This window comes from Trichosurus vulpecula, chromosome 4, assembly GCF_011100635.1.
Source record: "Trichosurus vulpecula isolate mTriVul1 chromosome 4, mTriVul1.pri, whole genome shotgun sequence".
Taxonomy (NCBI): domain Eukaryota; kingdom Metazoa; phylum Chordata; class Mammalia; order Diprotodontia; family Phalangeridae; genus Trichosurus; species Trichosurus vulpecula.
This window is the reverse complement of record NC_050576.1, coordinates 187,364,458-187,387,956: the sequence shown is the minus strand read 5'-3', so window position 1 is coordinate 187,387,956 and position 23,499 is coordinate 187,364,458. Positions and strand designations below refer to the sequence as shown.

The 23,499-nt window shown below is 50.1% G+C and overlaps 2 protein-coding genes across 3 annotated transcripts; both read left to right on the top strand.

Moving 5' to 3' along the window:
- Positions 1-200: 200 nt before the first annotated feature.
- MRPL10 (mitochondrial ribosomal protein L10) lies at positions 201-5,606 on the top strand. Its single transcript, XM_036753458.1, has 5 exons — positions 201-465; positions 2,487-2,656; positions 3,021-3,185; positions 3,429-3,573; positions 5,310-5,606. The coding sequence occupies exons 1-5, from the start codon at positions 414-416 to the stop codon at positions 5,564-5,566; spliced, it is 789 nt and encodes a 262-aa protein (XP_036609353.1). The 5' UTR covers positions 201-413; the 3' UTR covers positions 5,567-5,606.
- A 2,823-nt stretch (positions 5,607-8,429) lies between these two features.
- Positions 8,430-21,431, top strand: OSBPL7 (oxysterol binding protein like 7). 2 transcript variants are annotated; one of them, XM_036755430.1, is made up of 23 exons: positions 8,430-8,586; positions 9,960-10,128; positions 10,349-10,474; positions 10,622-10,675; positions 11,163-11,276; positions 11,556-11,672; positions 11,768-11,885; positions 13,012-13,115; positions 13,496-13,588; positions 13,986-14,118; positions 14,215-14,309; positions 14,630-14,725; positions 15,108-15,245; positions 15,538-15,628; positions 16,085-16,332; positions 16,747-16,884; positions 17,808-17,871; positions 18,049-18,127; positions 18,893-19,037; positions 19,153-19,297; positions 19,620-19,746; positions 20,039-20,161; positions 20,394-21,431. In XM_036755430.1, the coding sequence occupies exons 2-23, from the start codon at positions 10,033-10,035 to the stop codon at positions 20,500-20,502; spliced, it is 2,553 nt and encodes an 850-aa protein (XP_036611325.1). In that variant the 5' UTR covers positions 8,430-8,586; positions 9,960-10,032; the 3' UTR covers positions 20,503-21,431. The 2 variants fall into 2 exon arrangements, with proteins under 2 accessions (XP_036611325.1, XP_036611326.1); XM_036755431.1 differs by lacking the exon at positions 9,960-10,128 and having other exon boundaries at positions 8,535-8,586.
- The last annotated feature ends 2,068 nt before the right edge of the window (positions 21,432-23,499 follow it).

Here is a 23,499-nt window from a genome sequence, read left to right as displayed (position 1 = left end):
TGTGGGGTCACCCCTGGTGAAATGGGGAGGAGAAAGGGTGCCAAGAGTTGAAGAGCAGTGGGCAGGGTTGAAGGAGATCTAAAGGGGAGCTCAGGGAGCAGCAATTTGGGAGACTGCCACGGGGAGACGCTTCAGAGCGGGTTTGGGGATGCAGCAGCCTGCAGGGGCAAGAAAAGGTCTGTTCCCAGCACCTGGACCCCGTTGCTAGGAGACGAGGACGCTTCGATCTGCGCCTGCGCTAGCGTGATCGCTAGGAAGTAGGGCGGGACCGGGGAAAGGAGAGGAAAGGAGTTAGGAAGGTTGTCGCAGGCTCCTCCTCCGTGAGTGCTACGGCTTCCGGTTCTGAGCCCGGAGCCCCATAATCCTCTGTTCTTTCCATCTCCAACCGGGACCCGTACGAACCTCCGGCGAAGATGGCGGGGGCTGTGGTTGGGGCGCTGGGACGCCGGCTCTGGCTCCGAACTGGTAAGGAGCGGGGAGCGTCTTCACGAAGCAGCCTGGGAGACGCCCGGGGCCCTGCAGCCCAGGACCCCGGAGGCCTGGCGCCCTTGCCGACCTTTGACCCCTCTCCCAGTGACCTCTGCACCCAGCCAGTTCCCTCCCTGACCCTAGCAGACCTCGGTGACCCCTGACCCCAGCAGGCCTTCTTCCAGTGTGATCTCCGGCATCCCCGGGGCAGCATCTTACTCGCGGGACCCCTACCGTGTACCCACGACTAGGCTGGGACCGAAGCTCCAGGGGACCTGCCTTGAACCTGGGACCAAATATAAACATCCCTGCATGGAATTAAAAATCTTTCGCCATCCGGCCCCATCCCACCTTTCCAGACTTATTACACATCCGGCCAAACTGGCCTTCTTGTGTACTCACACCTCCACGCCTTTATACAGACTGTACCCCCTGCCTGTAATGCATCCCCCCCCCCCCCCCCCCCGCCCCATATCTTAAAATCTCCAGCCTTGCAAGGCTTAGCTCATGCTCCACCTCTTAAGCAGGACTTCCCCTGATCCCCCCAGTTATTTAGGGTCTTCCCATGCTACCATATATAATGCCCTGTGTGTAGTTGTATCTCCTAGTCCGTGTTGTTTCTTCTCAGCAGAATGTAAGCTTTTTGAGGGCAGGGACTAATTTTTTTGGTTTTATTTCTTGTTTTGCATTCCCATTGCCTACCACAGTTCCTGCTACCTAAATAAATACTTGTTGAATGAATGTTGGGGTGTGGAGGTTTTGCCATGCCCTTAAAAGGAGGGATTTTTAGTGCCTCCACTCTGGGTCTTTTGGGGAGGTCGCTATCTGCAGCAGCTGTTCATAGATTTGAAGAAGAATGGGGTTAATTTTGACTTTTCTATAGTATTTCAGAGCTTGAAGGGAACTTAGGAACGTATATAGAGGGAAAAGCATAGGATTTGACATTAGTGGACTTGTGTTCAAATGTTGGCTCTTCTACCTGCTGTGGCTTTGGGCAAGTCACTTGCCCCCTCTGGGCTTCAGTTTCCTTTTAGGATGTTTTTCTTAGGCCCTTTCTAACTTGAAATTTGTTGGTCCTGTGATCTAGTTCAGTCTTCTCATTTTGTAAATAAAGGAACAACAGATGTTAACTTCCAAGACCTTAAGATTAAGAACATTTTTCATTTATCGTTTTATCTGAGCCTCACAATAAGCCTTTATTATCTCTTAACTAGAGATAAAGATGAAGTGGGCTCGGAAAGGTTAGGTGAATTGTCCAGGGTCACCCAGTGGATTTGAACTCTGGTTTTCAGTCTTCAGGTCCATCCTAAAAATTTTTATTAAAAGAAGCATTTAAATAATCGGCCCCACTCTGCTCCCTTCCTTATTGAGCAAATAAAACAAATGGACAAGTAAAGCTCTCAAGACATACCTGCATAATCTGCACCGCCCACCCCACCCCTCTGCCCCCAACTCCCACATTACCTATATCCAAAAATGTATGTTTCTTTTCCGGGCTTTCCGTTCATCACCTTTCTGTCAGATGGTGAGTGGCATGTTTCATCTTCATTCTTTTGAACTCATTTCTCATTGCATTGATTAGTGTTCTAAAGGCTTTCAAAGTTGTTTTTCTCTTTATCGTATCATTGTGTAAATTGTTCTCCTGGTTCTTGTTCAATTTGCCTTCCCAGGTTCCCCTGAAATTGTCCTTTCCCGACTTCAGTTCTAGTTCTCTTTGTACTATACCGTGTTTCCTCTTACTATCACCTCAAGCTCTGAAATAGTAATAATTACTGTGATATTTTTCCAGAAAAGATCAAAACATTTTAACCCCCTGTCCTCCTTGTTAGAAGGAAAAGCTCCAGATAGTAAGCTACTGCTTCGAAATCACATAAGGGTAATAAGAAGTAGGCTTTGACCATGTTCAGGGCTTGGCAGCTGAGAGTCGTGATTATCTCTCTTAAGAGAGAGGGAAGGGGGACTTATTTTAACTCCTTGCCTTTTATTCATGGTAGATTGCATCTTACCTATCTTGTCAGGCCAGCTGCCCACCATCCAGACTGTTCGCCATGGTTCCAAAGCTGTCACCCGACATTTTCGACCTATGCACTTTGAGCGACAGAAGCTGATGGCACTGACCCAGTATGTCCCCCCCAAACCTGCCGTTTCCCCACATTGTCTGCCCTCACCTCCCGCACCACCCTCGGAGGTAAGGAAGGGTACAAGCCCTCCAGAGGAATGCCTGAGATCAAGTTAGCTACGTTTCCTTGGCCAAAGTAGAGAGCTAAGGCCAGAACTCCATTTACTTAGATCATTGCTTCAGTTCTCTCTACTTGGGGAGGGCCCCCAATACTTTAAAACGTACTCGGGGTTTCATTGATTCCGAGAGCTCATAGACTTTTCAGAAAGTCTTGCAGAAGTCATTTTGTTCATGCCTCCAAATAGGGCTGCATGAGTTAGCTGTGCCACTTGGGGGGAGGGGTGTGTTTTCGTGTATGTGTGTGTTAAGGGGTAAAGGCCAGCAAATACCCAGTACCTGTTGTTCATAAAATGCTTCTCTCCCAAATCTTTAGGAGTTGGGCTTGAATCGACTGCTCCGGAGGGAAGTGACAGAAGTTTTCAGAAAAAACCGAATGATTGCTGTGTGTCAGAATGTGGCCCTGAGTGCTGAGGACAAGCTCCTTGTCAGGCACCAGCTTCGGAAACACAACATCTCTGTGAAAGTCTTTCCCAATTCAGTAAGGAAGGGGCTGGCATCACTTTTTGCCCTAGTTTCTCATTCCAAGACTAGAGCCTCAGCATCAGTTTCCCCTTCGTCGTTCCCTAAGCTGAAACACCCCTGGGAAGCTAGAAAGAGACGGGCTGAGTGTGGTGGCTCCCTGTTGGCTTTCCACTTCCCATCCACATGCTGACAGGTATTGAATGCTGGAGTGTGGGGGATATGCTGTTCCTGGCTACCAATTATGTTCTTTCTACCCCAGATCCTGAAGCTGTTCCTGGCGGAATCCAAGTACCAAAACCTGCTGCCTCTCTTTGTTGGGCATAACATGCTGCTAGTGAGCTCAGAACCCAAGGCCAAGGAGATGCTTCGGGTCTTGAAGAGTGTGCCTGTCCTACCACTACTTGGTGAGAGCCGTGACTGACTGACGGGGGAGATGGAGTTGGTGTTGTCATCACTTGGTAACAGCCAGGCACTGGTGATGGATGGGAATGGGCATCCAGGGAAAGTCCATCAGGCCCAAGGGAGAACCATAGGGAATGGTCTTGTCAAATCATACGAGTCACTTCAGTCTCCCTCAGTACCGTGGATCTGCTGTCCTTCTTAGTATAACCCTCTACTGAGTACTGGGGAGACAGAGTCCCCAGTACCCTGCTGTCAGGGGTAATGGGGCGCTGGGACACGTATAAGTGAAGATTTGAAATGTGTTTATGCTTATATTTATATGCTGAGCAGCATAGGACAAATCATAAACGTTGCTAAGGTGGCAGGTTGATCAGGGCCAGATGGAATTAGTAATGCAAGATTTCCTGGACTAGTTGGGGAAGAGGGAGGAGTGAGGAGATGCAGTCTTGTCTGTCTTTAAAACTGCCTAATCAAAGGCTGGGAGGTGGAAGAGGCTTTGGGGAATATATTGCTCACACTAGAGAATCTTGCTGAGAGTCAAATAGGAATGTTTGGCCTTAAAGCACAGTGGGTAGAGAGCCAGCCTGGAGTCAGGAAGACCAGAGTTCCACTGTGACCTCGGACGCTTTTTTTTTTGGTTGAGTGACTTGCTCAGTAAGTGCCTGAGGTCGGGTCCTCCTGATTCCAGGGCTGGTGCTCTATCCACTGTGCTACCCAACCACCCCCCAGATGCTTAGTGCGTGACCTTGGGCAAGTCACAAGTTTGCCTGTTTCCTCCTCTGTAAAATGGTAATAATTATAGCTCCTACCCTGAATATTTGTTGTCAGGATCGGATGAGATGACGTCTGTAAAGTGCTTTGCAAACCTTAAAGCGCTGTAGAAATGCCAGCTAGACACGTCAGCTCTTATGTTTGGCAGGGATGAAAGGTGTCTGCTCAGTGGACGAATCCAGGAGGCCCACGACCGACCAGTCTCCTGTTATCTCCTCCCGATTAGACCCTCAGTATCATCCTCCCTCTCCTTCACCCTCCTCTCCAATCCACCGCCAAGCCTGGGTATTCTCGCCTTTATGGCATCTCCTGGATCTGTCCCCTTCCCCCAGCCCTCCTCTGGACTCCTACAGCGGCCTTCTGGCTGGTCTTCCTGCGTCGGATCTCTCCCCATTCTCATCTGTCCTGTGCTCAGCTGCTCAAGGATCTTTCTAATGTGCCCTCTCCGGGGTGTCTGGTGGCTCCCTTTCATCTCCTTCTAAGCTTCCAAAGCTTAAAACTTCACTAAAACTTTTGGGGTGCCTTGTGTAAGTAAAGTCCTTTGATTGCCATCTAGAGCGCTTCATTATGTGGCCCCTTCCTGTTTTCCCAGCCTTCTTATACTTTCCTCTCTCTCCGTGTGTTCCACAGTCTGGCTCCCTGAGCTGGTCTTTGGGCAGATTGTCAAATGCCACACTCCATTTCCCACCTCTGTGCCTTTGTGCAGGCTGTCCCCCAGGCCTGGAAGGCCCTGCTTCCTTCACGACTTGGCTTTCTGCAGGAGGCCTTTCTTGGTTTGCCAGTGGCTAATGCCTCTGTATATATAGACCTTGTATGTAGCCAGTTATTTACATGCTGTCTCTTCTGTTAGAGTATGTGGTCCTTAAGGGCCTGGACTGCTACTGTAGTCTCTGGAGGATAGCTCAGTGGTTGGCACATAAGTACTTCAGCAATGCCTGTTGACCGACATTCCCCCATTTCCTTCCAGGTGGCTGCATTGATGACACCATCCTCAGCTATAAAGGTTTCCTGAACTACTCCAAACTGCCCTCGCAGTCTTTGATGCAGGGGGAGCTGTTAGGGGGCCTGACTGTCCTGCCGTCTCAGACCCACTCTCTCCTGCAGCACCAGCCCCTTCGGCTGACTGCCTTGTTGGATCAGTACATCAGACAGCAGCACAAAGACGACGTCAAAGTGCCCAGCACTGGGGAGCCAGCTTCCGCTGACCCTGTAACAGACACTTAGCTGGGTGGGGCTCAGCGTCCATAAATGTACTTTGACTCAAGAGCCTTTGATGTCGTCTGTATGGGATGGGAAAGAACTTGGGGCTTGGGATGGAATGAAGGGGGGAGGTGAAAAGCTCCTTGACCCAAGCCCCCTGGCACCCTGGTATAAAACAAGACCGGGAAACCAGGAGTCCAGCGCCTGCTGCCAGCCTTCCTGGCTTGAAACAAATACTACTCCCAGATAATTACAAATCGCTTTACTCACAACAACCCTGTGAGATACACCTACAAGTAGTGTGAGTATTGTCTCATTCCCATTTACAAATGAGGAATTGGGCTCAGCACGTGATCACATGAGGGTCATGCTGCTGGTGATTGGTGGAGCCAGCACTGAAACAAACTTCTGACTCCAAGGCTAGTATACCTCCCACTGTGCCCAAGCACCTAGCTTTCTTGATGCCAAAGAAACCTGACCTAGGTAGGAAGAAAGCCACGAGCAATGGTGGGTATTTAAGAGTCTTGTTTGCTCCTTCTACCATCATTAGATGAAGTGCTGTATCTTCTACTTCCGTAATAGCTGAAAGTAGGCAAGGGGACAAAAAATGAAGGGACTGGGGGATGGAGGGGTGGAGCTAAGGAGGAAGTATTGAACTCATCATCTGTGGAGTGCCTTGTGTGCCTAGGCCTGGGGGGTGAGTGTAAGAAGGAAGCTTAGATCTCTGCCTTTGGAGAGTCTAGTGGCGTAAGAATTCTTACCCTCTAAAAGCTCCCAGTCTAGGGAGAAGAGGTAGGCCACAAATAGAAATCCTTAAGGTAATCCCCTCAACCAGGCACGACAGAGGTGGGTTTGGGCAGGGGAGCTGAAGAATACATAGCAGTCATTGATTCTAGGCCCAAAGCAATGCCCAGTGTCCCCTAGCCAGGGACAAGCATGGCTTTCTCGGCAACGTTCTGTAGCTGCTGTCTTAGAACCAGCTTTCCATAGTGTCCAGTGAAGGACCTTGCACCCTGGGCCACTCAATCAGTGTGAAAGTGGATTTAATGTCATGCCCCTTGATGTCTCATGCCAGAAAATAGCACTGTCCGGGAATGAAATATTAAAATCTGAACTTGGTCCCCCAAAAGTTGACTGACCTTGTCTGCAGACATGTTTCTTGTCACGGTGACGCTGCAGGTGTTGAGTGTCAGCTGGCCCTGTCACCACTGCCCCTGCCATCTCCAAGCATCTTTAGGACAGGAGTTCTCAGCTTTTTGTGGTTGTGGATCCCTTGTTTAAACAATCCGGCTAGCAGCTGCTGTGGGGGTGTAAAACCAACAACAACCAGCTCACAGAAGGTCCTTTTGATCTGCTTTACTAAGGAAAGCAACGTTAAGGGGTTTACAATCTTACTTTAATCCAGCATACAAATATCATTTACTTAGTTCAGGGGAAAAAACCAGCACTCTGAATTACAGACCAAATACAATTCATAATTACCAACATCTGAGTGTTCAGCCGGGGAACTCATTACAATGATTGGCCCAGAGTCTTCAAACAAAGGCCAGAATCATTAAAGGTCAACAGCAAAAAGTCCCACCTTAATTACTATTACACCCCTACATGGTCTGATGGAGCTTATGGGCCTCTTCTCAGAGTGTTTATAAATGCATAAAATGTAGAGAATTACAAAGGAAAACAACTATATAGAAATACAGTTCTCAAAATATTTTTAAAAATCCATGTCCTCTGTGTTGAAGGGGTAGATTGAGGGTATCTAACCTGTTATTTTTCCAGGTTTGAGACTCCCCAACTAAAACATTGCCCACCTCCTGAGGGGCACCTCCATTTGCACCCCAGAAAATCCTCTGCTTTAGCTTAAATGTTGAAATACAAACCTGTGGAGGTTGTCACTTTGAACTGTTGGCTATCAGTGAATTCTATTTTAGTGTGAATAAAATCTAAAAAGTTGGTCATGATAGAGAGGTTGAAGGATACTGGATCCATTTCCCTCCTCACCACTAAGGGAGAAAGCTGGCATTTGCCCTGGGCATTTTTCCCTAAGACAAACTCTGTAGATAGGTCCCCATGTCAGTCCTACATGTTGGAGATCCTATGTGTCTCAGGGAAATGCTGTCCCGGTGCCTTATTTGCCTTATCACTCCCCTCAGGACTTAGGCAGCATCACCCCTTTTTGTTTTATTAATTCTCATTTTTTTTGGAGGCAATGGGGTTAAGTGAGTCGCCCAGGGTCACACAGCTAGTAAGTGTCTGAGGGTGGATTTGAACTCAAGTCCTCCTGCCTCCAGGACTGATGCTCTATTCACTGCACCACCTAGCTGCCTCTGTATCACCCCCCTCCCCGCTTTGGAGAGGTTTCAATTTCATATTGGAGGCCTAGACATCCTGCTTCCTGGCTGTTGGCTCTCACCATTAGACTGTACTATTGCCCTGGGAGTGGCAGAATGCCCCGGGGAAGCTGGCACTGCCATAGAGACCCAGGTATCAGGGCACCTATCTCTTCAACTATCCATTTGACACCCCCAGCTCCAAAATCTGTAGTCCATTTTCAGATCTTTAGTGAGGCATTGGTTAATTAATTAATGTTGAAATAGTACTAGGCACCAGCTTAGGTCAGGTTAATGCCAGGCATCAAGTCGGCTCAAGGCAGCAGCAGTCTGAATAAGCTACTTGCCTCCTCTGCCTTGAGGCCCCTCCTTTAACGATTCTCTGCCTTTCCTGACATTTCTGGAACTGTTCCCAGTGGAGTCGGTGGTGTCCACTCACTGCCACCCCCACCTCACCTCTGGGACACCCGCTCAGCCCTGAGTCCTCCCAGGAGCGGGGGGGCAGAGCTGAGCCCCGGATGCCCAGGGCCTGGCGGGAGGGGGAATAGAGGGGGGCCGAGGAGGTGGGGAGATCCGGCTCGAGTGGAGGCTACGACGTCTCCTTCCTTCCTGGTTCCTGCAGGAGCTGCCGCCGCTGCTCAGCTCACAGAGAGAGACGGTGACTCAGAGGCAGTGCAGGGAGGCAGGCAGACCCGGCAGTCCATGGGCACTACGGTAAGGGGGTCACGTTAACATCACCTGGCATTCCTGGGAGAAAGGGGTCCAGGTCTGCCTGAAAGTGGGCGGTCTCTGCCTACCTACCTAGACGTGGGGAGGCAGGAAGGGAGGGAGCTGTCCACCTTGTTCCTTATCCCACCTTCCCCTCCCCCTTGGCTCTGTGAGAGGTGCCCGTCTCCTTTGACTCTGTCACCCCCGTCAAGGCCAAATACCCCCAAACCGCCAGGCAGAGTTTGGGGAAGTTTCAGTAGCTGGATCCAGGAGCTTCCCCCATGGCTTAGTCTTCTGTCCAACCTCGTCCCGCTGGGCAGCCCTCCCTCCAACACTCACATTCCATATTGCTATCACCTAGCTGGTCTTCGTTCCTCAGGTGCCTGGTGTCTCAGTCTCTTTAAGATCACCTGAGCAACAATCTTAGCTTCAGGATAACACCTTTTTCTTTCACCTCAGCCCAACACACACACACACACACTTATGCATTATTGATCAAGCTGTGGTGCCAGGATGGCCAGTGTTGGTGCCAATGGCACCAGTGGGCACTGCTGCAGGACCTGGGAAGACCTTGAACTGTTCTTGCCCACCAATTGTCCCCACTTACAGCTTCCCCACTAACTCTAGTCTCATTTCCTTTCTATCCTTATTCTTTTAGGAGATGGATAGCACCTCTATTTTTGTGCCCTGGGGACTTGGGTCCAGGAGTGTTAAGAAGGAGGAAGGGAGGAGGAAGAACTTAGGGAATGGTTAATGAATAGTGGGAGGGGAACAGGTGGGTAGAGGGAGAAAAAGGCATCTGCTCTGCCCCAGGCCTCAGTTTCTCCACTAGGCATTATGTATGGTGGGCAGGCAAGGAGGGGGAAGAGAAGGTGGGAAAGATTTTGCTCAGGTAATCATGGCAGAGGAGCCACTTGGCAGAGGAACGGGGGAAGGGAACTCCTTAGGGAAAAGTTGATAAGATGCTTAGCACATATTAATAAATGGTAGTTGGTTGTTTGATCTTTGTCTATTTAGACCCTGTCTGTCTCTTTCCCCAATTCCCCTTCATGCCATTTCCTCTTCCTCCCACATCCCCAGGTCTCGGCAAAAGTAGAGTGTTTTCCAGAGCTTGGTTGTGTGTATGTCCAGGGTGTGGCTGGGCACACCCCTTGTGGCTTTCTTAGAATCAGCTTGCCCACAAATTCCCAACTAGCCCAGGGTCAAAGTTGACAGGGAGCTGGGAAAATGGGGCAGAGATGGTAGGGAGGTTAAAAGTGATGCTGGGTTCTAGAGATGGTGGGCTGAGGGTCAGTATTCTATTTCCCTAGAGGGTTTGGGGCTGGCTTGAGGTGAATGAAGAAGGTGACTTATCCAAGATGGCCTTTCTCTTACTCCAGGACAGTCTCAGGACCATTAGGTGACATTTCCCCCTGCCCACTACTCTGATCGGATACTTCCTCATCCCCCTGAATGGATAGCCAGGAGAAGGACCCTGGCTCCCCTCATCGGGCTGCTGCTCCCTCCCTCTCAGACAGCACCCAGCCTTCTAAGCACATCACCCAGCAGGTCCGAGGGGCTGCCGCTAGCCTTGGGAAGGGGGAGATGGAGGACACTCAACCCAGTCATGTCAATGAGGGTTTGGGAATAACTCCAAAGGGAGGGAGGAGGGGATACACAGGAGAGGCAGGAGTGGGGAGCAGGCCCCTGGGTCCTGGCTGGGCTAAGAGCTGGGATGGAACATGTCCGGAGAAGCAGATCTCCCCAGGAAGCTTCTCTTTGCTCCCAGGGTTTGGAACTATGGGAAGTAGTGGAAGAGCCTCAGGGAAGACTGGGGCCAGAAGGCTCCCAAGCAGAGAGGCAAGAAGGTCATTTGCTCAAGAAGAGAAAGTGGCCCCTGAAGGGCTGGCACAAGGTAAGGGGAGGGGCTCCTCACTACCCGGCTCACTCCCTTTTGTCTTTTAAGGAAGAGAGAATTTACAAAGATGAACCTTTGGTTATTTTCCTTCCTATCTCTGGCTCTCTTTCTATGGATCTCTGCCCCTCCTGGACTGTTCCACAGAGATACTTTGTTCTGGAGGATGGAATCCTTCGCTATGCAAACACTAGGCAGGATGTGAGTTGGGGCCTGTGGCAAGGAGTCAGGGTGTCTGGGCTGGGAATGGTATCTCTGACTCCACGTTGCTGGGGGGAGGTTTGGGAATGAGGGGAATTCTCCATTCTCATCGAGCTGGGGGAGGGAGTGTGGTATGATAGAGTGATGTTTTTGGAATTAGGAGACCAGAATTAGAATACCTGCTTGGACATATTACCAGTATAACCTTGGGCAAGTTACAGAACCGATTTTGGCTTTAATTTTCCCATCCATAAAATGGGAATGGCAATTTGACATGTATAGCTTACGTCAGGGAGTTTGTTGTGAGGAGAGCACTTTGGAAAGCTTTAATTCCTCAAGAAATGCGAGCTGTGGGAAAACTATATTTCAAAATCCTTCCTTAGAGACTTAGAGGAGACTAGAGTCAGGGGCAGGGTGAGGGTCGTTCTGTGGGGCTGAGGTAGGACCCTAGTTCTGTCTTAGCTCCCCTTGTTCCTAATTCCTCCAGATTGCCAAGGGGAAGCTCCACGGCTCCATCGATGTCCGATTGTCTGTCATGTCAATCAACAAGAAGGCTCAGCGAATTGACCTTGACACTGAGGATAACATTTACCACCTCAAGGTGAGATGGAACCCAGCTTTACAAGGCAAGAGCAGTGGGAGGGAAGGGGCAGGGGCTGGGGGAGAGGGTGGTTGCCAAAGAAATCAAAAAGACACTAACATTCCCCTCTCACTTGTGAATGAGCAGTACTCTGGGGAGATAAATAAACAGGGACCCTCAGCTACTTAAGACTGAGACATCAAAATGGACTTGTTTATCCAGGATCTGGGCCTCAGGTCACCTCACTTTGCAGACCTGGAGTTCTGTTGTCTTTACATCTCCCACTCTCTTCTCCCTTAGATCAAATCCCAGGAGCTGTTCCAAAGCTGGGTGGCCCAGCTCTGTGCCCACCGAATGGCACAGCGCCCAGATATGGCCAGATGCCCAAAGCTACCAGTGAGTAGCACCAACCGGAAGGTAAATCCTAGAGCAGGAATGTTGTTAGGGTGGGAGAGAGATGGCTGAGACTCAGACTGCACCCATCCAGTCTGATTCTTGACTCATTCCTGCAGGCATCCAGTGCCCGCCTGGCATCCACAGACAATGTCTCTGCCCTGCCTGGCCTCGGCTCTCGGGACAAGGTGTCATCTTGGCTGAAAGACAGTGAAGGACTAGATCGGTGTTCCCATGGTGAGAGGTGCCGCCAGAATCAAAATCTCCTTTATAAGCTTCACTCTCCTGAGTTCCTATCCCCAAAGAACCCCCCTGTTTGTTGGGGAAGCTGTAGGACACGCTCTAGGGGAGCCCTTCTCTAGACACCTTTCCCCTATATGGGTGGTATTAGTATGTAAGCTTCTTAAGGAATTGGACTGGCTACTTATTTGTATTCCCCCCTAACCTAGCACAGTGCCTGGCACATAGGAAGCGCTAACTGGATGGTTGTGGATTGGTTGATTAAGCTGCTTAAGATCAAGGGCTATGCCTTATGGCTTTTTGTGTCTGACGACTATACAAGAGCACTGAAGGTTCCTTCCCTACTTATAGGAGGCACACAGTTAATATTTGACAATTGCGGTCATGATGATTGGGGAAAGAGGACTTACAAAGAGAGAGAGACAAGGTCAGGTGAACACAGGGAAGCCTAAACTTTAGCTTTGGGGAACGGAAGACAATAGAGAGGAGGGAACCGGGGAAAGCCTGTGTGAATCAAATTGGGCTTCTTGGAGGAGGCCAACATGGATTAGGAAGGGACAAGAGGAGGAAGGTAGGTGGTACAGTGGATAGAGTGCTTGGGCTTGAAGTCAGGAAGAACTGAGCTCATATTGAGTTTAGCCATGTGACCCTGGGCAAGTTACTTATCCTCAGGTTCCTCATCTGTAAAGTAATAGCCCTTACCTCTGTTGTGAGGGTCAGATGAGATACTAATTGTTAAAGACTTACCATACTGCTTGGCACATAGTAAGCACAATATAAATGTTAGTGATCATCATTATTTTTAGAGAGATGGGTGGGGAAGAATATTATAAGCTGGGAAAATAACCGGTTTCAAGGAAGAAGGGGTGATATAGAGGATAGTGGTGGAGGATAAAACCTGAGTCAGAAGCCTTAGGGAACAGAACGGAGACTTGGTGAAAGGGTGATTGAAGGCTAAGCGGAGTGATTCAGTTTGGGTGCCAAAACCCACACCCTGAGGGGCAAGTATTCTTTAGAAAGTTGATCCCTAAAGCTGCATCCAGAGGCTCAGACCTTGAGGGCATGTGGTCGGAGAGGAAGAACCTTCTTCCTTAGTTCTCCTCCCTTCCCTTCTCCTCCCTAGAGCTCTCTGAATGCCAGGGGAAACTTCAGGAGTTGCATAAACTACTCCAGAGCCTGGAATCTTTGCACCGAATCCCGTCTGCTCCCGTCATCTCCACCCACCAGGTGAAGCAAAGGAAGGGCAGGGCACTGGGGCATTGGGAGCGTCGCTTCTGGGGAGGCCACTGCTTCCCCCTCCCCCACTTCAGCCCCATCCCTGGAAGCCTCCATCGGCCCCTAATAGTCCATAGGCTACTTCTGGTTTAGCTATACTTCCGTTGCTTTTTCTTCACCCTCTTCCTCAGTATTGTCCGTCAGTCTGTTTCCTTCGTTGGAAGCATCTGTTGGTTTGTCTGCCCGTTTACTCATCTACTATATTCTTTCCCATGTGTGTATTTCTCTGCTCCTCTCCCTGGGGTTTGTACGTTGCTGTTCTTTTACCACCCCACTCCCCAGGTCCAGCTCCCTTCCCAACTGACTTCCCACCCCTCCACACACCCCGCCAGGCCTCAGTGACCACTGAGAGACCCAAGAAGGGGAAGAGAACCAGTCGAATGTGGTGCACTCAGAGCTACGCCAAGGATGACACCATTGGAAGGGTGAGTGTGGTGGGGTAGGGATGGGGCCCCTGGAAAGCAGAGGGGATCGGGGCAGGTGAAAAATCTGAAGGGGTTTTTTTTTAATTAATTAATTAATTTTAGTTTTCAACATTCATTTCCACAAGATTTTGAGTTACAAATTTCTCCCCATCTCTACCCTCCCCCCACCCCAAGATGGTATGTATTCTGATTGCCCCTTTCCCCAGTCTGCTTTCCCCTCTACTACCTCACTCCACCCCCTCCCCCCATTCCCTTTCCCCTTACTTTCTTTTATGGCCAGATAGATTTCTATATCCCATTGCCTGTACATCTTATTTCCCACTTGCATGTAAAAACAATTTTCGACATTTGTTTTTTTTTTTTCTCTTTTGATCCTCCTCTTCCTCCCTGACCCCAGGTGGGCCGTCTCCATGGTTCAGTTCCCAACCTGTCTCGATACCTGGAATCCCGGGAGCCCTCTACTCCTCGAGGGCTGCCCCCAACAGACTATGCCCACCTGCAGCGAAATTTCTGGGTCCTAGCACAGAAGGGTAAGTGTGCAGTGCTCCTGGGGAGGAAGAAGAGGAAGAAAAAGGAAAGGGCTTCAGGAAGGAGAGGGGACCCTGACTCTCACCGTCCCTCTGCAGTGCATGGCTCTCTCAGCAGCGTCCTGGCTGCCCTCACTGCTGAATGGGATCGACTTCGGGCCAGTCACCAGGGTTCAGAGATGCAGAGACTAGGGGTGAGGCGGGGAATTGTGTTCCTGAACACAAGGAGTTGGGAGGTGCTGAAGGGGGTGAAGGGAGAGGGGTGGAAGGCCAGAGGGACTGTTGAGGCTGGGTGACCAACAGGTTAGAATTCAGAGAGCTGGGAAGCTGAGGTAAGCTAGGAGGGCTTGGTTACTAGAATGCCAGGTGTGTGTGTGTGTGTGTGTGTGTGTGTGTGTGTGTGTGTGTGTGTGTGATTTTAATACAGGTAACCATAGATGGCTACAGCCTGTGTGAATCAGTCCAAGAATTAGCCACTTTAAGACTTGAGGTTCCTCCATGCCTCTTCCTATAGGTCTCTGAGGTTCCAGATGGCCAGAGACGCTCCCATACCCTGTCCATCTCCTCTGACACAACAGCTGATTCCTTTAGCTCCCTCAACCCTGAAGAGGTGAGAGGAGTCAGGGTCAGGTCCCTGGAAATCCTTTTCCTCAACTTCCTTCTGCCCCATTCTTACCTTTCATGTCCGAAGGGAAACTAAAGCCTAGGACATGTGAAACCCAGCAATCCTAGCTCCTAGTCTCTCTCCCCATTCCTTCCCCACCCCACCCCCATTTGTCTTCCATTTGGAAGATCTTACTTAGAGTATATCATAGAATGAGAAGGGGCGGGGGGACTTCCTGTCTCTTTTCTAAAGGGAAGTGTCGGGGGACTTAAAACCAGTCTTCCCATCCTTCCTCCTCCCTCTTCTCTTCACCTGGGACTTTTAAGCAGTACAGCTGAACTTAGCACACAAGGTACCCCACCCTAACACTCATCTCTGATTTCTGTAGCAGGAGGCTCTGTACATGAAAGGTCGAGAGCTAACCCCCCAGCTTTCCCAGCGCAGTGTCCTGTCCCTGGCCGATTCCCATACAGAGTTCTTTGATGCTTGCGAGGTTTTTCTCTCTGCCAGCTCTTCAGAGAATGAGGTGAGAGGGGAGGGAGGCCCTAGGGTGGCAGGGAATGGGACCCCACAGGACTAGAGTGGGTTTTAGGGATTTTGAGCCTATGGATTCCTTAAGCCCTCCTCCTTACGTCTTCCTCCCACTAGTCAGCTGGGCACCCTCGCCTCTTCAACCCAGCCACTGATCAGATGTCCGAGGCTCAGGGAAGTCTTTCCCCTTTCCCACCCCAAAGGCAAACCTTCCAGTTCCCCTTCCACCAGAGGCTTGAGTATAGACTCCAGAGTCCCCAGAGAAGTACCACCTTCCTCTCACCTAGGGCTCAGAGGAAGAGTCCTGCACCAGTGAAGTCACCACTAGCCTGTCAGAGGAGGTGCTGGACATCGGGAGCTCTGAGCACTGCCAGAAAGGTGCCAGCCCCGGGGTATGGGACAGAGGAGGGACAATGGAACTGGAGGAGGTTGGCTATCCTCTATTAGGAAAGGTGATGGGTAGTTTCAATCTCTGTTTATTCTCCTGCCCTTTCGGCGTCCTGTATCCAGGAGCTCTGAGGCCTTGGGGAAGGACTATGAATGCTCAAAGCCAGAGGGGACTCGGGGCGGGGGCAGGGGTGGAAGGGCGAGGAGGGTATGCCCCAGGGCCCACGATCGAGGTAGTCCCCTAAGGTCTGGGTAGATTTTCCCGGGGATCGAACTGCTCCAGGGAGGGAGGGCAGAGGATGGATGATCCCCGTAGTCGATGCAGCCCGCCGCGTCTCGCTCAAAGTGCAATATAGTCAGATAGCGCCGACCTTAGTGGCTGCGCGTGTCGGTCCTGGGCGTGGAGCGCGGCGCTGACGCGACTGGGTGTGGGGCGGGGGGAGTCAGGCAGCTGTGTTCCAGGGGGAGCCGGGCTCCCCGCTCGGCGGCGCTGCCTGCCCGCTGCCAGCGGCCCGGGGACCGACGTGAGCCTGTGGAATATTCTGCGTAACAACATTGGCAAAGACCTGTCCAAGGTATCCATGCCGGTACAGCTCAACGAGCCCCTCAACACGCTTCAGCGGCTCTGTGAGGAGCTCGAGTACAGCAACCTGCTGGACCAAGCGAGCCGTACGCCAGACCCCTGCGAACGCATGGTACGAGCCTCGCCTCCTCCTTCGCTCGCTGGCGCGCTGGGGACCAGCTTCCGCCCCCGCCCCCAGTGTCCTCCCCCACCAGGAATCTTAGAACGTCTCAGTTAGCGCTCTGAGTCCAACCCCCTCCTTTCTAGAGGAGGAAGCTGAACCTCAGAGCTGGCATCAGCGATTTGCTCCAAGTCTCACACTTGCTCAAGGCTACCCCAGGACTCGAAGCCTAGAGACTAGGGCTGTGTCCGTTCTCCCAAGATAGCTTCGTCCCACTCGCGACATGCCTAGCCCTTCTTGGGGATCCTAGTCTGGGGCGGGGGGCAGGGAAAGGGAGGTTGGGTGGTAGTGGGAAGGGATTCCCTTTCTTTGCCGCCCCCTCCCCAGTTTGACTAACGGATCTTTCAAGTCTGCCACCCTTCCCAGTTATACATTGCAGCCTTTGCTGTCTCTGCTTATTCCTCTACCTATCACCGGGCCGGATGCAAACCTTTCAATCCTGTTCTGGGGGAAACCTATGAGTGTGAGCGGCCAGACCGAGGCTTCCGATTCATTAGTGAGCAGGTGTGTGGGCTGGGCGTGGGCCAGAGCTGGAGAATTTGGAGAGACCCAGGAAAAATCTATACATACATACGTAGGCACACAGGATGCATACATACACATATATACACATGCCACACGTATGCATATAGTACAGTACATATATACATGTATGGGAATACACGCATCCATTCATCCATACATATGTACAGTTTCTCAAAAATCTTAAAGCTGGTATTAAGACTTTTGAAATACTATGTGCATATATTTATAATTTTACTGGTGTGGGGAACTCTCATTGAGGAAAACTCTCCCTATCAATGTACCTGTGTAGATAACAGCCCCTTGCAGCTGGGCTGGGAGGCTGGCTGTTCACTGTGACCTTATCCATTGATCCATCCCAACTGTCTACACACTCATAGAAATTATTTTATTTTATTTTTTGTGGGGAGGAACCAGACGTTTGATTTCATTAGGAATTAGGAGCATTCCCTTTCCTCAATATACGCTGGTGTGTGTGTGTGTGTGTGTGTGTGTGTGTGTGTGTAAATAGATATAATTGAGGGTGGGTGAATAGACTTGGGATTTCATTGGTACTAGGAAATTCACTCCATCAATGCAGATTGAGAACTCATCTATAACTTGTAGTCTGTAGAGTTTTGTGAGGGCACTAAGAGCTTAAATGCCTTGCTCTGGTTGTACATCTCTTATTATGTACACAGGTCTTGACTCCAGGAGATCCTGATTACAAGGCTAGTCTTCTGTCCATTATGCCAAGTTGCTTCTCAAATAAATCTAAATCTATATTCTTGTATTTCGTGTTATAAAATAAAGGAAGTCAAATATGGCAAGAAGCAGAGATCAGGTGATGTGAGTGGGCGAGGAAAAGGGGTGCTAGAAGAGCCTTCAGGGCAACCCAGAAATAATCTCACTGTCTTCTGCTCCAGGTTTCCCACCATCCACCTATATCTGCTTGTCATGCAGAGTCAGATAACTTCATCTTCTGGCAAGGTGAGGGTAGGTGGGCATGTGGATGGGCAGGAAAGGCAGGGGACAGGAGAGCAGGGGTGGGATAAAAACCCTTAGGAATGAAATGAAAGTGAGGGCTGTATGACAGAGTTGGAACTTGTCCAGAAGGAATTTCTCTCCAATTTCCCTTCTGCCTTTCTGCCATGTCCCATAATCTAGATATGAAGTGGAAGAACAAGTTTTGGGGGAAATCCCTTGAGATCGTACCCGTGGGGACTGTGAATGTCAGACTTCCCCGGTGAGTGGTCCCCGCCCACTTCTGTCAACCAGGTTTAGACCAACTGAATTTCCAGGATGGATTTCATGGGAACATAGAGGAGAGGGGCAGGGCACAGAGGGATGGAAAATGAGGAAACAATCCACATGACGATGCCTAACTTGCTCTGAGAAACAGAGTGCAATGGCAAGAGTTCTAGATCTGGTTGTCTGAAGTTCTGGGTTTCAAGTACCCAACTTACTAACTCATTCCCTTTGGGCCAGTTTCTTAAGGTCTCTGGGTTCCATTTTCCTCCTCTGTAAAATGGCTTCATGCTATTTGCAATACCTATCTCCCAGGGATGTTGTAAGAAAAGCACTTTGTAGAAAATAGCTAAATAAACTTATGTGAAAGGCTGTGAAAACCCTGCACTGGTGTTTCATCCCTAGTGGGCTTTCCAAAGATGAGCCAGTAGAATATAGACTCTGGCAAGGTTTCAAATTGCTTATCATCCAAGGCCCAGCCTGGTAAAGTTCAGAGATTCTCATCAGTGGATTGGCCACAGGGGTATGAATTTTGTAGCTACAGCAGCTGTTGAGGACTATTCACTAAGTCATAGAAGGGCTATATTCTAGGTCAGCGGATGGGAGATTGACAGGACAACCTGCACTGATGAATCCTGGACATATGGAAGTTTCTGTGTCAGTAGCTTTGGCCATCCCTTGCAGCTGGGCTAGGAGGCTGGCTATTCACTGTGACCTTATCCATCGATCCATCCCAGCTGTCTACACACTCTGTTTTCTCCAGGTTTGGGGACCACTTTGAGTGGAACAAGGTCACATCCTGTATCCACAACATCCTAAGTGGCCAGCGCTGGATTGAACATTACGGGGAGGTACTCATTCGAAACACTCAGGACAGCTCCTGCCACTGCAAGATCACCTTCTGTAAGGTAGGAAGCCTTTGGCAGCCCTGCTCCTGCTTCTGTAAGGTCATGCTGGAACAGTGGAGTCTGCCCACTGGACTGATCGCCTCCTTCTTCCCTTTCCTGATACTCCTACTCCCAGGCAAAGTATTGGAGTTCCAGTGTCCATGAGGTACAAGGGGCTGTGTTCAGCAAAAGTGGGCGTGTTATCCACCGGCTCTTTGGCAAGTGGCATGAGGGGCTGTACCGAGGGCCCCCACCTGGTGGCCAGTGCATCTGGAAACCGAGTAAGAGGGGAGTGGGGCTGACAGGAGATTCGGGAGGCAGGGCTCTCTTCACTCCAATTTTGTATGCCTCCCGGGTCAGAGCCCCTTGGTTCAGGATCAGGAGGAAGTCCACCTGTTCTCCTGGGATGGAGTTTTTTTCTCCACGGTTTTTTCCAGCTATGGCATTGTTCAATAGTACCCACCCTCAAAGGGTTAAAAGGGTATTGTGGGGAGAGGGGAAGGAGGCTCAGAGGGACTAGTGGGGAGATATGCAGGCTGAGGTCTTTGTTCCATGTGCATTCTCTCTCCAGCTCTAATCAGCTTAACCCCCTCTCACTCCCAGACTTGATGCCTCAGGACCACGAGCGGAACTTTGGCTTTACACAGTTTGCCCTGGAGCTGAACGAACTGACAGCTGAGCTGAAGCGCTCTCTGCCTTCCACCGACACTCGGCTTCGGCCAGACCAGAGGTCAGGCATCTCAGGACCGTCTGCTCTCCCTGCTATAGGGCATCTGGCTGACCAAAGTCTCTGCCCCAGTTTGGGGCCCCTGCTGCTCCCTTCAGTGATATAGAAGGCAAATGAAGCAGGATCTCTCATACACTTCTCCTTATCCCTGCCTAGAGAAGAGAGCATTCCCTCGGGTAGTGAAACTACCAGGGTCTCTCTGCAGGGAGTGCTGAGGGTAGCCTGAGTAGGTGGGAGGAAGGTCGCTTTAGTCTTGGGGTGGAGAAGCGTTATTGATGGAACTTTGGTCACCCAGGTATCTAGAGGAGGGGAATATTCAGGCTGCCGAATCCCAAAAACGGAGGATCGAACAGCTTCAACGAGACCGCCGCAAAGTGATGGAGGAGAATAACATCACCCACCAGGCTCGATTCTTCAGGTGCCTAAAAAAGCCCACATCTCCCCAGGCCTCCTCCCTCCTTAGGTCCTGTTGCCTTTCCCCTCCCCTAAATCTGTTCCAAATCCTCTGGGCTGCCTAGACCGGACAGCAAAGACAGCTGGACCCGTAGAGAGCTTTCCAAAACATCAGAGTGGGGAGGGAAGATGTGGGAAGCAGGACCTCCAGGCTGCTCCACTGGTTGTCTCCCATATTTCCCCTCTCCTCCCTGCAGGAGGCAAACAGATGGCAATGGAAAGGAGTGGTGGGTCACCAATAACACCTACTGGAGACTGAGGGCTGAGCCCGGCTATGGGAACCTGGATGGGGCTGTGCTTTGGTAACCTTGGCCCCTGGAGGGGGTTGCAGAGACCTTTAGCGCTCCTCGAGGGCAATGTGCTACTTCTTTCTCCTATTGCCTTGCAACACTATGGATGCATGGAATGGGGCAGAACATTCATCCTCTTTCCCTGGAGACGAATGGGCTAGCCTGTCGCTCATTTCCTCTGCAGGCCAGAGGAACTGGATCCTATCATGTGGGTTTTTTTTGAGGGGGGGGAGGTCACAAGCTTGTGGTGTCTCCCCTACCCTGGTCTTGTTGCACAAGCAACAGACGTGTAAGATGTGTCTTTGTCCTCTCACATACCATTTCGCTTTCCCACACTGGCCTATGGGAGGGAGACTTCAAACTTTCCACCCGCTGTTCTTTCATCCAGTGCCTTGGACACGAAGGACTCTGTGACTGTGACCTTCTCCTCATGACCCTCTCCACCTCCTCCCCTCCAATAAATCCTTCCAGATTTGGCTGAGATGGGGACAGTCCTTGGTTTCAGCCTCTACATTGATGCCCCTCCCTTTGTTGCCAGCATCCCTCCACCATTTCCACTTCCCACCCCTTTGTCTTCAACCGTCTCACTGGCTGTTCCCTCAAAATCTGCAGCACTGATCTGCTTCTGCTGTCCCTGGGCTCCACCCCTGACACTTTTGTGTTAGCTATGGGTTCTGTAGGAAATGATGTTAATGCAAAGAATTGTAGGATAAAAGAAGCTTGGCAGCATCTGAGAGTCAGAGGTGGGGCTAGGGCAGGTGTGTGTGTGTGTGTGTGTGTGGTTGGGAAGGGGATAGAGAAGCTGCTTGCAGGCAGGCAGGCTTCCTCAGAAATGGCTCCTGGGATCCTGGGTCCCTCCTCCATGGTAACTATTTCTTTTCAGGCCCTCTCTGTCTTAAGGTGAATTCCCATGACTTTCTGAGCTCCAATAAAGGCAGTCCCAGATTTCTGTTGTCTTTTTTCCGCCCCTCTCCAGTTCTGTAATTCAGGTCCATGGACTTTGGATTTAGAGTCCAATCTCACTTCCATTCTTAGTTTCTGGATACTGCACCTTATACATAGGAACTCTCAGTAAGGGAGACCCTTATCCCTGCTTTAGAAGTGGTGAGACACACACAATACTTTGGTTCAGGGCTAATCATTGGCATTGGAAACCTGGGCAAAGCACTCCTCCATCCCTGGGGCTGTCATTTTGCATCAAAGCAATGTGGCAAAGGGGGAAAAGTCTCTGAATTTGGGCTTAGTTTTAAATCTCGTCCGCTGCTTTCCCTGCAGTGTTATCTTGGGTAAATCATTTCTACTCTCTAGGCTCATTTCTGTATCTATTCTGCGAGGACTAGATGGTTTTTAAAGATACTTTCCAGCTCAATCTGTGAGATTTGCATGTGAGAATCTTGCCTCACTTGTTGTGTAACACTAGGGAAATCATTTAACCATTCCAAAGCTCGGTTTCTGGATCTGCAAAACAGAGAAAATAATATCCTCGCAGAATTCACCTCCAAAGGTTGTGTAAAAGGAAGGAAATGAGCCTTTATTAAACACCTACTATGTGCCAGCTGCTGTGCTAGGAACTTTACAATTATTATCTCATTTGATCCTAACAACAACCTTGGGAGGCAGGTGCATTAATTCCCTCATCTTACAGTTGAGAAACTGTAGGCAGAGGCTAAGTGACTTGTCCAGGATCACACAACTAGTAAGTATCTGAGGTCAGATTTGAAGTGGGGTCTTCCCAACTCCAGGCACAGAGCTTATTCACTATGCCACCTAGCTTTGCCGTCTCAGAGCTCTATATAAATATCGGTTATTATAAGACTGTGAATATAGGATCTCTGAAGATATTCTCGGCTTTAGAAGCCATGAGCTGAACAGGTTTACACCATGGGTTTACTACCTCCTGGACCTCAGGGCCACGGGCAGGGTGGGAGAAAAGGATAATCCTTAGGGACATACCTTCCTTCTAGCGCTCATGCTGCTTCCCAGACAGAAATCACAGCTCTCACTTATACTAGCTTTGGCCCCCAGTTACTTAAGCAATGTTGCTAAAGAGGGGAGGTGGGGAGGGGAGGGCCCCATTGGCCTAGTTTAGTTCTCTGTGACCTATCAGAGGTGAGATCACTTAGAAAGCTACACCAAGAACCATAGAGGAAAAAGAAACTAGGGAAAGTCAGAGCCTGTATCAGTAAGGCAAGATTCATGGTATCGATGGTGACCATGAATATGCCTGTATAGTCTGATATTGCAAAATATAAGAGACTCTCTATATAGAAGGCAGAAGAAGTAAAACATTTATTCAGACACCAGAGGATCAAATCCCAAAACCAATAATTCCAATTCGACATCACAACAATTGTATCCTAAGACCAGTAAGTCCACTTCAATGTAACAGCAAGGAAATTAAAGCACAATGTCACAGCAAGGAGCCAAGCCATCCTGTAATCTTCCCCTCCGCTGGGGCCTTCCTGTAAACACTCACTCACAAACCCTAGCTGTTTGCTTGCTTTGGTCCTCTCCTCCTGCAGTTCTGAGAGCTTTCAGAAGCTCTTGCAGTTCTCAGAGCCCTTGTGGTTCTTTCTCTCTCTGTATGTCTCTGCATCTCTCCATGTCCCTGCAGTCCTTTCTCTCAGCCCTTCCAGTTCTCTCTCTTCCTGTCTCTCTGTCTCTCCATTTCTGAGCTTAATGGCTACCCTCAGGGTATACATATATGTTTGTGTGTGTGTGTACACACACACACACACACACACACACACACACACACACACACCCTGTTTAGGGCCCAAGGGCTTCATACCTAATCAGCAAGAGTATGGGCCTGGGGCTTCACACCTAATCAGCAAAAGGGTGTGAGCCTGGGGCTTAGTACCTATTTAGCAAAAGGGTGTGAGCCAGGGGCTTAGCACCTATTTAGCAAAAGGGTGTAGGCCTGGGGCTTAGCACCTACTAAGCAAAAGGGTGTGGGCCTTCCTACAAATGAGCTTCAAGCTTCCTTTAACTAGCTCCACCTGAGGTCTAT